Here is a 16,958-nt window from a genome sequence, read left to right on the forward strand (position 1 = left end):
CTGCTGGCGGCGTTTCCCCATTGTATCTTAATGTCACGACGTATCAGTTGTGTGAGAAAGCCGCCAGCTCTCATGTCTCCGGTTACGGCAATTAGACGATTCGCGATTTCTTCAAGAAAATAGGTACCTAGTGCGCGCTAGGACCTCATGATGAATATCAATACCAAATAGTATATGGTGGTATCTACACCAATTGTATTTATTCAATCTTCTTTTAATGCCTTAATGCAAATCAGATTTGCTTGCATGATCCTGCACCTCTAGCACAACCTGCCGCGACAGCCGCGAGAAGTGACAGATCGGCGCGACTTCATGCCTTGTCGCGGGGTTGCAGCACAACTTACACGTGAGAGCCGCGACAATGTCGCGGTCAAACATCACTGTCAATAAATGACAACCAATCGCGACTTTGAACTAGAATCCGTAGCATAACTGCCTAAATTTGATACAAAACGTTCTCGCGGCTTTACGTCAAACAGCGAGACGAAGTATACGCGGCTTTATAGGCGCGACAAGCTCTGTCGCGGGTGTTGGCTCAAAAACAAGTTCATATGTAACAATATTATACTGTGTAGGTATGATAACTTATTTTTATATCTTACATTTTGTAAATGTGCTGTATCAACCCTCTATGTGCCAATTCACGAGTAGGTTACGTTTATAGCATTGATTCTTAATAGTACCTACTGTCTATCTTTACCAAAAGAACTTTGACTTTGTTATCATTCCAACTATGTAAACAAAAACCACTTCGTTTCTTCTCGTCAATATCAAAATGGCAGTCAAGGAGCTATGTTGTGTGTTCGTGCTAACGTTGTTCTGCATCAGCACAAGGGCTGATAGGGGTTACATTGTTCCTGAACCGACCATCCAGGTTTTCCAGCCGAAAGGTTTTCGGGCTATCATTCATGGTAAGTCAAAAAATTCTGACTTCAATATTAAATTTTTACCTACATTGTTCCTTTAGGCGGAGTACGTCATTTTCTTTATCAGTCACTTTCTGGTTAGGTCACGTTCAGAAGACGCCACCTTCTGTGGACGTCACGTTCTAAGGAGGCCACTTTCTGAGAGCGTCACGTTCCGAGAATGTCACTTTCTTAGATTGCCACTTTCTGAGTTCGTCACTTTCCGAGTTCGCCACTTTCTGAGTTTGCCACTTTCGGATTTCGCCACTTTCTGACTTTGTCACGTTCTGGGTTCGTCACTTTATGATTTTGCCTCTTTCTGACTTCGCCACTTTCTGACTTTGTCACTTAAAACTTCTATAAACTTCTTGTAGGTACCTAAAAGTGACGAAATCAGAAAATCACAAAGTCAGAAAGTGGCCAAGTCAGAAAGTGGCACACTTATAAAGTGACGAACCCAGAACGTGACAAAGTCAGAAAGTGGCGAACTCAGAAAGTGGCGAAATCAGAAAGTGACGAACTCAGAAAGTGGCGAACTCTGAAAGTGACGAACTCAGAAAGTGGCAACCTAAGAAAGTGACATTCTCAGAACATGACGCTCTAAGAAAGTGGCGTCCTCAGAACGTGGCATCCACAGAAAGTGGCGTCTTCAGAACGTGACCTAACCAGAAAGTGACTAGTAAAGAAAATGACGTACTCCGCCTAATCGACATTGTTCAGATAATTAATACTTAGTTTAGGTACATCTATTACTTTTAAATTAAAAAACGTCAACGTAATGTTGTAATATTACAAGCAGTAGAGGTAAATAGACGAAAAAAACTTCTGAAAAATAAAAAAAGGGTGAAAAAAACTAAAAGTGCGAGCTTTCAAAAAGTAATAAAATAACTAAATAAGTAGCTCTAGGAATACCTACCTTCCTTCTTACGAAATACCTACCTTCTTCTTCTTAGGAATATCTACCTACCTTCTACCTTCTTACGAAATACGTAAGATGAAAACCTAACTACGAAATTCTTGAACGTAAAAATTTTGGTACTTAAACATAAAATTACTTGAATTCTTAAACACAAGAAATATGACAAAATAAATTATTAATTATTATTCTCTTTATTGATTTCCATTATTAATTAATGGTAAAGTGTTGTCGCGTCGGGGGACCGCTCTCAATATTAGCGTAAGGGCAGACGTCGTTGACGGTTGTGTTTCCGATGCAGTCTTTAGAGTCTTATTTTAAGATTGGGTGTTGAAATTTTTGCTCAGCACTTATCTAGTTTGTTTGGTTGTAAACATATACGTTACTTGTAATTCTAATACTTCCTTTGACATTTTGGTTGTATAGTTACATTGTTCATGTTCAGGTAGTTAGTTTAATGTATGTACCTAGTGAATTTTTTGTTAAACATTTATTAAGTTAGTTTAGCTGTGTAAATATTTAGTTTTTAAGTTTCAAGTTAGACAGGCAAAGAGCGGTCCCCCGACGCGACAACACTTTACCATTAATTAATAATGGAAATCAATAAAGAGAATAATAATTAATAATTTATTTTGTCATATTTCTTGTGTTTAAGAATTCAAGTAATTTTATGTTTAAGTACCAAAATTTTTACGTTCAAGAATTTCGTAGTTAGGTTTTCATCTTACGTATTTCGTAAGAAGGTAGAAGGTAGGTAGATATTCCTAAGAAGAAGAAGGTAGGTATTTCGTACGAAGGAAGGTAGGTATTCCTAGAGCTACTTATTTAGTTATTTTATTACTTTTTGAAAGCTCGCACTTTTAGTTTTTTTCACCCTTTTTTTATTTAATTTTTAATTTAATTCACCTTTTTTTTGTGTCGGGGGTTTTTTAAATTTATAATTTAAGGTTTTTATTTCTTTCTTTTTGTAGGGGGCTCTTTCTTTTGTCATATTTCTTATGTTTTGGAATTCAAGTACCGAAATGTAGGTAAGTAGATACTTAAGTACCTACTTACCTACATTTTTTACGTTCAAGATGTTCTAGAGGTAAGTGCATGCTGTTTTTATAAAAATACTAAAGTCACTATAAGCGTGCCGTTCAGATCTGAGGAGTTCCGTTCTGACCAACATCAGGAGTTCCACTGCACCAAATGTCACTGTTCTGGACGTAAGTGCATGCTGTTCTTATAAAAATACCAAAGTCACTATAAGCGTGCCGTTCAAATTTGAGGAGTTCCGTTCTGACCATCATCAGAAGTTCCAGTGCACCAAATGTCACTGTTCTGGACGTAAGGGCATGCTGATCTTATAAAAATACCAAAGTCACTATAAGCGTGCCGTTCAGATTTGAGGAGTTCCGTTCTGACCATCATCAGCAGTTCCACTGCACCAAATGTCACTGTTCCGTAAGTAAATGCATGCCATTCCTTTAAAAACACAAAAATCACCATATGTATGCCTTTCAGATTTGAGGAGTTCTCTCGATTTCTCCAGGATCCCATCATCAGAACTGGGTTCTGAGAAAAATGGGACCAATCTGTATTCATATACTATCAAAAAAAAAATTCTAAATCGGTCCAGTAGCGAAGGAGATATCGAGGAACAAACAAAAAAAATAAAATACAGACGAATTGAGAACCCCTTCCTTTGAGATTTGAGGCGGCGGTTAAAAATCAGCACCGATAGCATGGTCGCGCCAGGCCATCCTTTTCGCACTTACTAATAGTACGAATATCACAGAATATAATAGTACAAATACTGAAGGCTCACTCCTTTGATGTTCATAAAATGCCGCCATTCTAAATTCTTACCTACATTAACAAACAGACCGCACGCGAGCAGCCGACATAGAATTCTATTGCGCCGCGTGAAGGTCGTCACCAGTGAACGGGCCGCGAAACTCGCGGCCGCCGCCATATACATGTAGCGCGGCGATAGAATCGCAGAATGAGCCGCCCCTTTAGGCCTAGCACATGATTGCCGCGAGAGTATGTCGCCGCGAGATAGATGAGATGACACGTCTTTGTCGTAATTGTATTAATGACATAAGAACCGGTAGTCTATCTCGCGGTGACATACTCTCGCGGCAATCATGTGCTAACCCTGCTGGTTTTATCATTTATCGCGCGATCAGGCTTGCCTCTGTAATCCATAATAAATAAATATTTTTTTTTGTGGCGGCGACCATCTTGGACCAGCGGCCATCACCTACAGCTACATATACATACAATCACGCCTGTGTCCCATGAAGGGGTAGGCAGAGCACATGAAACTACTCAGGTTTCAGTGCCACTGTTGGCAAATAAGGGGTTGAAAGAAAACGAAACTGTGACATTGCAGTGACAGGTTGCCAGCCTCTCGCCTACGCCACAATTTAACCCACATCCCACAGTCGCCTTCTCCCACGGGAAGAAAGGCCCTCACCTACAGCTAATATAAATAAAAAACACTCGACTAATTCACCTTTTATAAACAAAAAAATAAATCAAAATCGGTAGATCCGTTCAGGAGCTACGACACGATGCGATGCCACAGACAGACACACACATACACACACACACACACACACACACACACAGAGACAGATAGACACGTCAAACTTATAACACCTCATCGTTTTACGTCGAAACACAACTTTCTACGATAATTAGTCAAGTGCGAGTCGGATTTCGACTCTTCCATACAATTTAGTCATGAGCGCCTGATGGAATGTGATAGCAACGATTTCACAAACAAATAGTAGAAGTTTGGTACATTTCGTACTTTCAAGACGTTATATCTCGGAAACGATAAGAGATAGACCAAAATGGACTTCAGATTTGGGCTTTCGGTGGCACAATAGTGCCACACGAATTTTATATTTTCGTATATATAGACAAAAAAGGAGACTAGACATTTAGTTTGCTATTTTTAACCCCCGACGCAAAAACGACGGGGTGTTATAAGTTTGAATAGAATAGAATAGAATAAACGTTTATTCGTGAGCACAGGCAAGACAAAATACACATAATAACAACAAGACAGAAAGGAAGGGTGTCTGTGTGTGTGTCTGTCTGTCTGTCTGTCTGTGTGTTTGTCTGTCTGTCTGTGTATGTGTCTGTCTGTGGCATCGTAGCTCCTGAACGGATGAACCGATTTCGATTTAGTTTTTTTTTGTTTGAAAGCTGAGTTATTCGGGAGTGTTCTTAGCCATGTTTTATGAAAATCGGTCCACTATGTCGCGGTCGGAAGTTTATTCAAAATTTTAATTTTGTGGTTAGGTTATTTCCTAATTACTGGCAGTTGTTTAACGACGAAGTCGACGAATGTATAATTTCATAGTCTGCGTGCGTAGCAGAATGCACAAACGAAACGCTCGTAGATATCTATCTCTATCGCTCTTGCGTATTGGCGCGACAGAGTCAGACTACCTTTCGCGGCGTTTCGTTTTCGTTTCGCGTCGTTGAAATGAAATGCCATTCAGCTACGGGCCAGTTCGGAAAAAGATGCTCAGAGTCGTGATATGTATGAGGTGAATGGGGTCCAATCCAATAGCCATGGCATTCCGACGCCAAACTCTTACGCCGCTCTTTCCGATCAGAGCGCTTCGTTTCGTGAGCGTTTCGTGAGCGTTTGTGCCATTCGGCTAGCCACCCAGACTATAAGTTTTTCGGCTAGTAACAATGTCTCATGTTTGTTTATTACCTAGGTATGTATTTCAGTTAAAATACTGCATTAAGCCAGAAACCAGTTGTAGTCATAGAACATCATCATCATCATCATCCTTCTTGCGTTATTCCGGCATTTGCCACGGCTCATGGGAGCCTGGGGTCCGCTTTGACAACTAATCCCAAGACTGTCATCTTCCAACCCGAAGGGTAAACTAGACTTTATTGGAATTAGTCCTTCACCGAAATATATACTACTGATACTGGCAAATATATCAAATGACATTTCGCACATAAATTCCGAAAATCTCATTGGTGCGAGCCGGGGTTCGAAACCGGGACCTCCGGAACGAAAGTCGCGCGTACTTACCGCTAGGCTACCAGCAGGGTTAGCACATGATTGCCGCGAGAGTATGTCGCCGCGAGATAGACTACCCGTCCTTACGTCATTCATACAGCGAAGGAGACATACTCTCGCGGCAATCATGTGCTAGGCCTACAGCGCTTTAGTAGTTAGTAGACATAGAACATGTGTGAAAAACGTTTTTTTTTTTTCAGACTCCCCCAGCGTGGCATACTCGTACTTCCTCATCCAAGGTCAACTGCTCAAGAAGGGCAGCTCCGAGAAAGTAGACTTCCATGGTGGAGAGACCAGGTCTCCCATCGAGATCGATGGCAACAAATTCTGGGTAGTGGATCTTCCCGAGGTCCAACTGGAAAAGGGAGACCGGCTTGAGTACCTCGCGTTCGTGGCTATTAAGAGCGATGGGTACATTAGGGAAGGTCTCGTTTACACAGTTGATGGTAAGTACAATAGTTTTTCTACTCCCGTGTTGTTATTCGTCATTTACAGTGTCGTGCATAGATCGTTAAAACCCTACATAAAAGATGCCAGCCCCCGCCCGGCGCCCCGCGCACCCACGCATACGATATAGCTCTTAAAGCATTGTTAGGAAGCCTTTAAGGGATATAGCGTTGGCGCGGGGCGCCGGGGGCTGGCGACGTCGCGGGGGAGTGCGAGCGACAGGGTGAGGCAGGAACAGAGGGGAGGCCGACGTGTCAAAATACAGGAAATAGTGCGAATTTCACGAAAGTTATTCTAGAAAACTATTAAAAAGTAAGTGCATGGTCGTAGAAAAAGAAGTGTATGCAACGGTGTTTAACTGAGTCAAAAAATACTCGTGGTGTCTTTATTAACAATTTGAGGCGAATCGCGCTATAGCAAGGCGACTACGACAGAGGTTTTAGTGGGTGAACCATTGGTCCCCGAACCTTGGTTGTATTATGCGTAATGCATTTTCCCTCTAAAAAATGGTATTTTTCCTCGCGTATTCCAGGCTTTTTGTTGTTAGGTATTCCTCTTGGCAACTAATGCTCAAGCCAATTTTGGCGAAAGCGGTCGCCTGACTATGGATCCCAGTGAAAAAACTAGAGGGCATCATGTTTTTAAGAGGAATTTTAATTTCCATATCAAGAAACTGCTTTAGGCCATAGGTTACAGACAGAAACGCTTATCGCTAGCTCTCGCATAGTAATAATAGCACCAATTTCACGAACTAAAGTATTCATTAACCCTTCGAGTCCCAGAGACATCATATGATGTCAGTAAAATATAAGTAAATACATATAGATGCTTGGGGCTCGAAGGGTTAATTTACTTTTCCCCTCACTAGCTCGGAAACACGTGTTTTGTCGTTTAATACCAGCGGGTAAAAACGCATTTTATCCACTAGTGGGTAGGGTAAAGTAATTTGGCCTTGAATAAAGTCAAAATAACTGCTTTAAAATTGATAAAAGTAGGTGAATCTAGTAATAAAGTTGATTTACCACCTGTGGAACTACTGGAAGCAGTGATAAACGCATTTTTTGCGTTGTAGTTTCCTGCCGCGCCGCCGCCTGGGGGCGCGTCTTACGTCCTTCCTATACAAAATGTACTGAGGAGACGTTTTTTAAATTACATTCAGGCGGCGTGGCGCTGACGTCCGTTCCGCGTCGGCGGACATGCGTCTCTTGAGTGTGGACGGTCCCTAAGGTCTTATGATCTATGTACTTACTTCTTTTTTATGCGATAGGAGGCAAACGAACAGACAGGTCGCCTGATAGTAAGCGATCACCGCCGCTCTTGTAATAAATTTTAGCTCTGTTGCAAATTTTTTACTCCTTCCAGAATTCACCAAATTCACCGAACTACCCCATAGGCCCGTACACCCTCAGTACGAGACCGAGACTACGACCACCAAAGACTGTGAACCCTCTATCACCCGTCTGCAGAAGGGAGCCACCGCTTGCAAGGGCCAAGTCGTGTTTGAAGACAAATTTGACTCGCTCAACAAGGATGTATGGCAGGTTGAACATTACATCCCTACGGACCACCCTGTAAGTGTTTTATTTTCTCTAAAGTAAGTACATGCATAAATGAACATGACCTTGGGAAGAGGGATTAGCTCAGTGAGAGAGTTCAGAGAGTACGACTACCGAAGACTGTGAGCCCTCAATCACCCGCCTGCAGAAGGGAGGCACCGCCTTCAAGGGTCAAGTTTTTATTCTCAAGAATCTATTGTCAGACCAAGTGTGGGACCGACCGAAACGGTTCATAATAGTGCATTACGATACAAGTGCGTAAAAAAGGAAGTTCGAAACGAGTGGCGATAAATTAAAACACGACCGAAGGGAGTGTTTTAAATCGACACGAGTTACGAATTTCCTTTTCGCACGTGTATCGTACGACGTTTTTCAGTACAGATGAGCCTCCGAAGTTTCGACCTGGCATATAATGAACCACAATGAACACCACACGTAACTCGTGTCGATTTAAAACACTCCCTTCGGTCGTGTTTTAATTTATCGCCACTCGCTTCGAACTTCCTTTTTTACGCACTTGTATCGTAATGTATTATTTCGGTCTAGCCGTCTTAAAAAATAAAGTAACGATGAATCGAAGCTCCTTTAAAAGTTTGAAGTTCGGATCTGCAGGTGCTTTTGCATGATCACGATTGGCAGAAAAAAAATCAAAAGAATCTCACGGCCCTGTGCGATTACTATTTTAAAGTTTTGTAAACTTATTTCAGGAAGTTCCCTTCGTGTCTTACCAGAGTTCAGCCATATCTGTTCAGAACGGAGAGCTGCATATTTCTATTTCGGAGCAATTTAATGAAACCGCTTCTTTACATTCCAACTTGGATCTCAACACTGGGTAAGAATAACAATTTCTGGTCCTATAGTGGTCGAGAGCACCAAATTAAATCACATTAAATGGTCCTATAAATAGTCTATATTGGTACTGTAGAGCCGATTTGGCGCAATTATGCAGCCATTTAGTGATATAATAGGGCTATAGCAGTATCATCCGTGACGTTTAAGGTCTATAATGGTGATGTGATGATGACTATTGTGCTAATTTGTTGACATAGAGGACACAGTAACGCTATTATAGTATCAATTTATGCTATAGTAGCATTTGAGATTCCGTTATACAGGTTTTTTGTTCTGTAATAGCAGTTGCCGTCCCTTTTAATGCGAATGAATGAAATTTCTAAAATAATTTAATGTGTAATATTTAACAAAAACTGTTCTAAACGAGGAACTTTATGAAAAGTGGCGTGTGAACTTGTGAAGTTTAGTGTCAATCAAAATAATTTGGATTTCGTATAATTCCATCATTACTGCAAAAAGGTATGCGATGGAAATTTTACCGTTAAAAGAATATTAGTTTAATGGAGTATTTTAAGTGCGCCCTCGATTTATACCTGTTTTGAATAAAATAAATAAATATAATTTAATACAATAAAATTATTGGCACCATAGTTTCTACTATGAAACCAAGAAGTAAAACATACGCTTTTATAGTTCGACTATGTCACTTATCATACGCATTCACTGCCATAAGCCCGCCATTGTGGATTCAATTAGGGTTGCATGAGACTTTAACTATGATCCAGTTTAACTTATAAGTTCTTTATATAGAAAACAATACTTGTTTTCAATGTTTTACTATAGAAAGATCTTCTAAACAGTTTTTTTTTATAAAACATATAGTAAACTCAGCTATAACGTTATTGTGTTTTAAAAGAGATACCGAAACCATTATTCCACAGTTCTGTGATATAAAAGAGTAATTGTGACGTATACGGCGATGAGATATAAAAGGCATTAGACGACCGACTATTAACGCTTTTCAAAGCTATATAAACGTATCCTGAAAACTTCATTATACAGCAAAATAGCTCTATAATGGTATTCATATCACTACTACAGTGTTAAATACTGTAGCAGTGTTTTCCAAAGCCACTATATCCCAAAATAGTGGTATAGTTAGGTTTTAATTTCTGTTAAAATACGACTACTAAAAATACTATAAGCGGCTTGTTGGGAACCTTAATAGCGCAAATTGATAGCATAACAGTGATTCCTAACACTATTATACAATAATATTGTTCTTTAGTAGGTTATTTGATCCTGTTATAGACCAGGCCTATAGCGGCTCTATAAAATGGTGATATAAACGTTTACATCACTTCCTAATAACACCTTTTGGCTGTATAACACAACAACTATAGCGGCTTGTCGGGAACCTTAATAGCGCAAATTGATTGCATAACAGTGATTTCTAACACCATTATATAATAATATTGTTATATAGTAGTCATATTTGATCCTGTTATAGACCAGGCCTATAGCGGCTCTATAAAATGGTGATATAAACGTTTACATCACTTCCTAATAACACCTTTTAGCTGTATAACGCAACAACTATAGCGGCTTGTCGGGAACCTTAATAGCGCAAATTGATTGCATAACAGTGATTTCTAACACCATTATATAATAATATTGTTCTATAGTAGTCATATTTGATCCTGTTATAGACCAGGCCTATAGCAGCTTTATAAAATGGTGATATAAACGTTTACATCACTTCCTAATAACACCTTTTAGCTGTATAACGCAACAACTATAGCGGCTTGTCGGGAACCTTAATAGCGCAAATTGATTGCATAGCAGTGATTCCTAACACCATTATACAATAATATAGATCTATAGTAGTCATATTTGATCCTGTTATAGACCAGGCCTATAGCGGCTCTATAAAATGGTGATATAAACGTTTACATCACTTCCTAATAACACCTTTTAGCGGTATAAGCTTATAGAGCTAAAAGGTGTTACTGGAGGCTTTTATACGACAAGCGGTCACGCCGAAAACCTTTATACGACATCTATAGTAGCTTTTGGCGTCGAAAACCAAAATTATAGCACTAAAATGTTACTTGGGTACCTAAAGTTAACCTAATCCTATTAAGTTTCCACCGGCTAGATACCTACTGCACTCGTAGACATTTAAATACTCTCCAGAGGTCTTGACTAAAAAAAATATTCAAGACCTCTGGAGAGTATTTCAAGGGCTAAGGGTCTAATCTCCCAGCATGAGTGTAGAGATAATCACTCTAATGTTGAACATTAACGAGTATTTCACACCAAAAGACGTGTACATATTATTTATTGTCAAGATTTATTTATTGCGCGGCGATGTTCGCTTGTCGCACACGCGGGAACTCAAATTCGCGCGGTAGCATGACACAGACGGATCGCAGTCATAATGATCGCCGTATTTTAACTGGGCTTTCTTAGTTTTTTCATGAAATAGGAGGCAAATGAGCAGCTCATCGCCTGATGGTAAACGATCACCGCCTTTATTTTTTTATTAGGTTTCATCATTTGTGTAAGTAATACTAATGATTTATAGTTACAGTGTGTTTGGTCAGAGTTGTCGGAGCTTTTAAGGACGTACCTAAAGTACAATCAATTTTATCGAACTTCTTAGTAATCGCACTTATCTACAGATCGACAGGGTGAAATAAAAAGGACCATTCAAACTTTGCATAGTGACTTTTGAGGTCATTATGAACAACTTTTATTAAGGGTCCAATGCTGAAACATATACGAAAAAAAATTTGGATGTTCCATAGAAATGAGCTGTATCATGACAGTCGAAATGTATAAAATAGATATTTTTTTTGCGTTTTCAGCATTAGTCCCATAGTAAATAGAAGCACAATTTGATTTGATTTGAAATTACGAGTTACAACTATTTACCTGCAAATATATACTGTGTAGAGAATTTTATGGAAATATACCTACTTCTCCTAAACATCATAACTGTAGCTTTTACGGTTTTTCTGAATATATAAAAAAAACTGAAAATGGGGACATAAAAATGGGGAGGAGGGTGAAGATTAACATCTCGGCGACGGGCGAGTTTTCTACTTCATGTACAAGTTTTTTCTTATAATAAACCTACTGTTAACAGAACACAGTAACCGTCAGCTTCTTTGACCATAAACTTTAGGTAAAAAGATATTATGTCATGTCACTGCTGTTTAAAAATACACATTATTTTTTTCAGCCGTGAATAAATAACGCTTTTTCATTTTCATATTGAAAGCCTTTAACCTGTATAAGGACTGTATCGTTAAGTATAAAGACAAAACAAACCTCGTCTAAATGTTGACATGTGTATAATTTGGTATTATTATGTTCCGAGAGTATGATCTGAAGATATTGGTAAGCACTATTTGATATAAGAAGGTCTGCTATTTTTTTTATTTTAGGGACTTTATGGTACTTTCATTAAGGTCTAGCAAATAAATTTCGGACAACCCCTATCTGGCTTAATTTGAGGATATTTCAATGACTCTTTGTACGATTTCAACAAACAAAGGTGAATATGCTGCCAAAATACATTCTTTAAGAGTCCTCTTCGTGGTTTTTCAATTGGGTACTTGCAGAATGAATCCGGTGAATTTATATAATTTAAAAAAACGCATTTTTGAGCAACGTTCCGGATTGCCGTAAACTTTTGATGCGAGCAGGTTGAGAGAAACAGATAAAAAAATTAGCCATAAGCCAAAGTCTAATTGACAGTCGTGGTGTTTGAACAGTGCCTAAACCAGATCGATATAAACAGTGTATGATAGTCAAATTCGACATCAAAGTCGGAGTTAGAGTAAGCACCATGCCACATTCTCTAAATCACCGCCATACACAGATCCTGAACTTTATTTTTTTTAAATAACAGTGGCTAGACTATGTCCAGATATTCTGCTTTGTGGATCATGTGTCGTTGAGGTTCGCACCGTACAATTTTTTTTCGCAATCGTATCGTCTTGTACGCACTTTGTGAATTTTCTAGTAGCATTTGTCCGGAATCGTAATTAGTACTCGGGAGGATTAAGTCAATGCTTTACGTCGAGTTTCTAGGACAAAATGTGTACCTTATTATGTGCCTTATTTTAAGCCCATGTCTTGTTATAAGAAAAAATATATAATAGCAAATAAATACGGCTACTCAAAGTTGTCTTCATACTTAACGATACAGTCTTTACAATGTATACATGTCAAAGTTTCGAATTTTATTCTTGTTGTTCATGAACCTACTAATAGCAGGTTACTTACTCGTATATTTTGATGATCATGATGAAATCACTCACCCAGTCACTGATGAAATCTGTGCTATTTATATTAAGATATGAATCAAATCTAAAGTATGAAAACTATGCAATTGAAACTTTGTCTATTTAATAAAGTTGCTATTGATATCATATCCTGACAATTATATTTATCTGGTTTAAACTAGACCCCAAATTCGAGGATTCAGAAGAACGACAAAATGCTTCAAGAAAACAGCTTTTCTCTTCGCTTGACTCGTGTTGGTGGTTGCACTACCGCCACTAATATCTCCAAATAAAATACAACCCAGCACAAGATAAAGTATCATACTTCATAATAATTTATTGATAAATCAATACCATTCTATGCCTACCTCGAATTCTCAAGTAGGTATATTCATATCAAGTATCAACTTTTGTCAAAGGAGTCAGACAGCTTGCTGAAGGATTCGTATAATCTTGCAAATTAGACAAATATCTGTAAATATAAAAAGACAATTCTAAGGATCTCTGTGACATCCAAAGGTTCCACTACCTAAAATCTTCGCTAACAGGTAGTGCTCTGTTAGTTATAGAAGCACTAGAACTAACGGCTAGTAACTACGCGGTGGCATGGGAGCTCCTTCTTAATCGCTACAATAACAATAGGTTATTAATCCACAATCACGTCAAAGCACTATTTTCGCTTCAGTCAGTACCTAAAGAATCGCACATTCTTATCAGAAAGTTAGTTGACACAACATTAAAAAAATTACGCGCTTTAAAAGTCCTAGGTGAGCCTATCTCGTCCTGGGATACCTTAATTATCTATATCTTAGTGTCGAAGCTCGATAAAACCACAGAACGCGAGTGGGAACAACATAAAAGTAGCCTCACGAGCGGCGACACTCAGATGAAGATTAAACTGGATGATTTATTGCAATTTTTACGTAATCGTGCAGATATGCTAGAAACATTGCAGGCATCACATTCACAAAGATTGAGCATTCAACATTATAAGAAAACACATTCGACATGTTCTCGATTAGGCGTTGCGTATAGGTGAGAAGGTCAACTTTCTTGGATGGTGAAATAAAATTCCAAAATTACGTGCTTTTTCTTATAATGTTGAATGCTTAATCTTAATCTACGTGTACATGTATCGAGGATAGATGGGTAGCAGGGGACAATATATCGTGACGTAGGATGACGTCGGCGCATATCGCGCTCCGTATTGGCTGCGATAGGTATCACGCGACATGTGTGGTTACATCGCTTGGACAAGAGATGGCGTTATGAGTCTCGTACGGAACATGCCCCCGGCCTTGAAAGATCTGGCTTTCAAGAGGATTCTTGAGCTTCCCCTCCTTTCTCTTCGTCTGGCTGAGACACTAAAGGGCAGATTTTAGTGTATGCGCGTCTTATGATGCCAGATGCAGTGCGAATATCGCAATGTAGTCCCGACATAATAGATTACGCCACTAGTTGCAATATTAAATTTAATTTTATTCCACCTTACGCTGCCCATTTTGGTTCCTTATGGGAAGCTGGAGTAAAATCATGTAAATATCATGTACGCCGTGTTATAGGTAACGCTCACCTCACGTATGAGGAATTTAGCACGGCATTAAGCCAAATTGAAGCTGTCCTTAATTCCCGTCCTTTATACGCTATGTCTTCGGATCCACACGATTTCCTTCCTCTGAGCCCTGCGCACTTTCTCGTCGGCCGCACCTTGACGTCGCCAGCCTCAGAAGACCTCCAACACGCACCTGCTCATCGACTCAACCGGTACCAGATGGTGGAGAAGATTAGGCAGCATTTCTGGGCCCGCTGGTCCAAAGAGTACGTCTCCGAGCTACAGACGCGGTCCAAATGGCGAACTCACTGCGAGGACCTCAAGCCTAACACATTGGTCCTTATAAAGGACGACAATTTGCCTCCCCTCAAGTGGCAGCTAGGACGCATCGTCAAAACTATCCCTGGTAAAGACGGAGTATCCAGAGTGGCAGATATTCGCACTGCATCTGGCATCATAAGACGCGCATACACTAAAATCTGCCCTTTAGTGTCTCAGCCAGACGAAGAGATAGGAGGGGAAGCTCAAGAATCCTCTTGAAAGCCAGATCTTTCAAGGCCGGGGGCATGTTCCGTACGAGACTCATAACGCCATCTCTTGTCCAAGCGATGTAACCACACATGTCGCGTGATACCTATCGCAGCCAATACGGAGCGCGATATGCGCCGACGTCATCCTACGTCACGATATATTGTCCCCTGCTACCCATCTATCCTCGATACATGTACACGTAGATTAAGATTAAGCATTCAACATTATAAGAAAAAGCACGTAATTTCGGAATTTTATTTCACCATCCAAGAAAGTTGACCTTCTCACCTATACGCAACGCCTAATCGAGAACATTTGGTCCTTCGAGCCGGAATTTGGTCCTTCCAAATGTTCTCGATTAGGCGTTGCGTATAGGTGAGAAGGTCAACTTTCTTGGATGGTGAAATAAAATTCCAAAATTACGTGCTTTTTCTTATAATGTTGAATGCTCAATCTTAATCTACGTGTACATATATCGAGGATAGATGGGTAGCAGGGGACAATATATCGTGACGTAGGATGACGTCGGCGCATATCGCGCTCCGTATTGGCTGCGATAGGTATCACGCGACATGTGTGGTTACATCGCTTGGACAAGAGATGGCGTTATGAGTCTCGTACGGAACATGCCCCCGGCCTTGAAAGATCTGGCTTTCAAGAGGATTCTTGAGCTTCCCCTCCTTTCTCTTCGTCTGGCTGAGACACTAAAGGGCAGATTTTAGTGTATGCGCGTCTTATGATGCCAGATGCAGTGCGAATATCTGCCACTCTGGATACTCCGTCTTTACCAGGGATAGTTTTGACGATGCGTCCTAGCTGCCACTTGAGGGGAGGCAAATTGTCGTCCTTTATAAGGACCAATGTGTTAGGCTTGAGGTCCTCGCAGTGAGTTCGCCATTTGGACCGCGTCTGTAGCTCGGAGACGTACTCTTTGGACCAGCGGGCCCAGAAATGCTGCCTAATCTTCTCCACCATCTGGTACCGGTTGAGTCGATGAGCAGGTGCGTGTTGAAGGTCTTCTGAGGCTACCGGAATCATACCCACCAAATAAAAATAAAAAAAATTGTCCAGCTTTATCAATGTATGATTATTCATCAAAATTTATTGAGAAGTTAAAATACTGAAATCTTTTAACTATTATGAAAAAATGGCGACAGTTGACAAACAAAATTTCTGTCAGGCTGGCCACATGTTTGGCATAGACACAGAAAAAATATAGACGGAGGGTAGCACGATCTAATTAACCTTATACCAAATTTTGAAAGACAGAAATACCTACCCTACCTGATCTTCAATCAGTACTGTATCTACCGCCGCCTTTTCTTTCGAACAACTCAATACGTTTATGAAAATTATACGTAAGTTTGTTCACTAGCTGGACATCAGTCATATATTTTCTAAGTGGAAAGTTGTGCTGTAATGACGTCACAGACGCGTCATCTAGGGGTTTCTAAAATCTATGATGTTTAGATATCGTAAATGTCACTTGATAACATCATATGAAAATGAAATACTTACGAGTATATATAAATTATCATTTTCTTACCTTTTCAGAGTCTTTGGTTAGAATTTTCTTTATTTATTTGTTTTCTAGCACGCAATTATTTTTTCTGCCTCCTCAAAGCTTTGTTCCCCATTGTTTCAATGACACGTGACCACGCGGAGAAAACTGACACAGGTCCATCCTCTGAAAGCGCCGCCGCGCGACTGAAGAGGCCATAAGTGCCATCGAAAATGTTTTCAATTTCAAAAAAATTTTCAAAAATTTTTTTTTTTACAAAAACAGGATTAGTAATGGGTCTTAAAATTGGGTTCATAGTTGTTCCATCTTTCCTTTGCGGATTTGGTAGTATTTGATAAATATTATATTATTTTAATGACGCTACCGGCACAAACTCATCAGATTCATCTAGATAATC

The 16,958-nt window shown here is 39.7% G+C and overlaps 2 protein-coding genes across 2 annotated transcripts; one reads left to right on the forward strand and one right to left on the reverse strand.

The window, feature by feature from the left end:
- Window positions 1–754: 754 nt before the first annotated feature.
- Window positions 755–8,711, forward strand: LOC125235983 (beta-1,3-glucan-binding protein-like). The gene is made up of 4 exons (XM_048142654.1): window positions 755–911; window positions 6,067–6,312; window positions 7,676–7,884; window positions 8,577–8,711. The coding sequence occupies exons 1-4, from the start codon at window positions 776–778 to the stop codon at window positions 8,703–8,705; spliced, it is 720 nt and encodes a 239-aa protein (XP_047998611.1). The 5' UTR covers window positions 755–775; the 3' UTR covers window positions 8,706–8,711.
- Window positions 8,712–14,055: 5,344 nt separating this feature from the next.
- On the reverse strand, window positions 14,056–16,058 carry LOC125235950. Its single transcript, XM_048142607.1, has 2 exons — window positions 15,757–16,058; window positions 14,056–14,333 (listed from the first exon to the last, which is right to left on the reverse strand). Exons 1-2 carry the CDS (start codon window positions 16,012–16,014, stop codon window positions 14,271–14,273), a joined length of 321 nt encoding a protein of 106 aa, XP_047998564.1. The 5' UTR covers window positions 16,015–16,058; the 3' UTR covers window positions 14,056–14,270.
- Between the last annotated feature and the right edge of the window lie 900 nt (window positions 16,059–16,958).

The sequence above is a fragment of the Leguminivora glycinivorella genome, chromosome 18 (assembly GCF_023078275.1).
Source record: "Leguminivora glycinivorella isolate SPB_JAAS2020 chromosome 18, LegGlyc_1.1, whole genome shotgun sequence".
Classification (NCBI taxonomy): Eukaryota; Metazoa; Arthropoda; class Insecta; order Lepidoptera; family Tortricidae; genus Leguminivora; species Leguminivora glycinivorella.

Bases quoted from the DNA above. Each gene is read 5' to 3' on its own strand.
- LOC125235983 (XM_048142654.1), top strand. From the start codon at position 776: ATGGCAGTCAAGGAGCTATGTTGTGTGTTCGTGCTAACGTTGTTCTGC. The intron at 912-6,066 runs GTAAGTCAAAAA...TTTTTTTTTCAG, and splicing joins TTTTCGGGCTATCATTCATG to ACTCCCCCAGCGTGGCATAC. The intron at 7,885-8,576 runs GTAAGTGTTTTA...AACTTATTTCAG, and splicing joins ACATCCCTACGGACCACCCT to GAAGTTCCCTTCGTGTCTTA.
- LOC125235950 (XM_048142607.1), bottom strand. From the start codon at position 16,014: ATGGTGGAGAAGATTAGGCAGCATTTCTGGGCCCGCTGGTCCAAAGAG. The intron at 14,334-15,756 runs ATCTGCCCTTTA...GCATACACTAAA, and splicing joins TAAGACGCGCATACACTAAA to ATCTGCCCTTTAGTGTCTCA.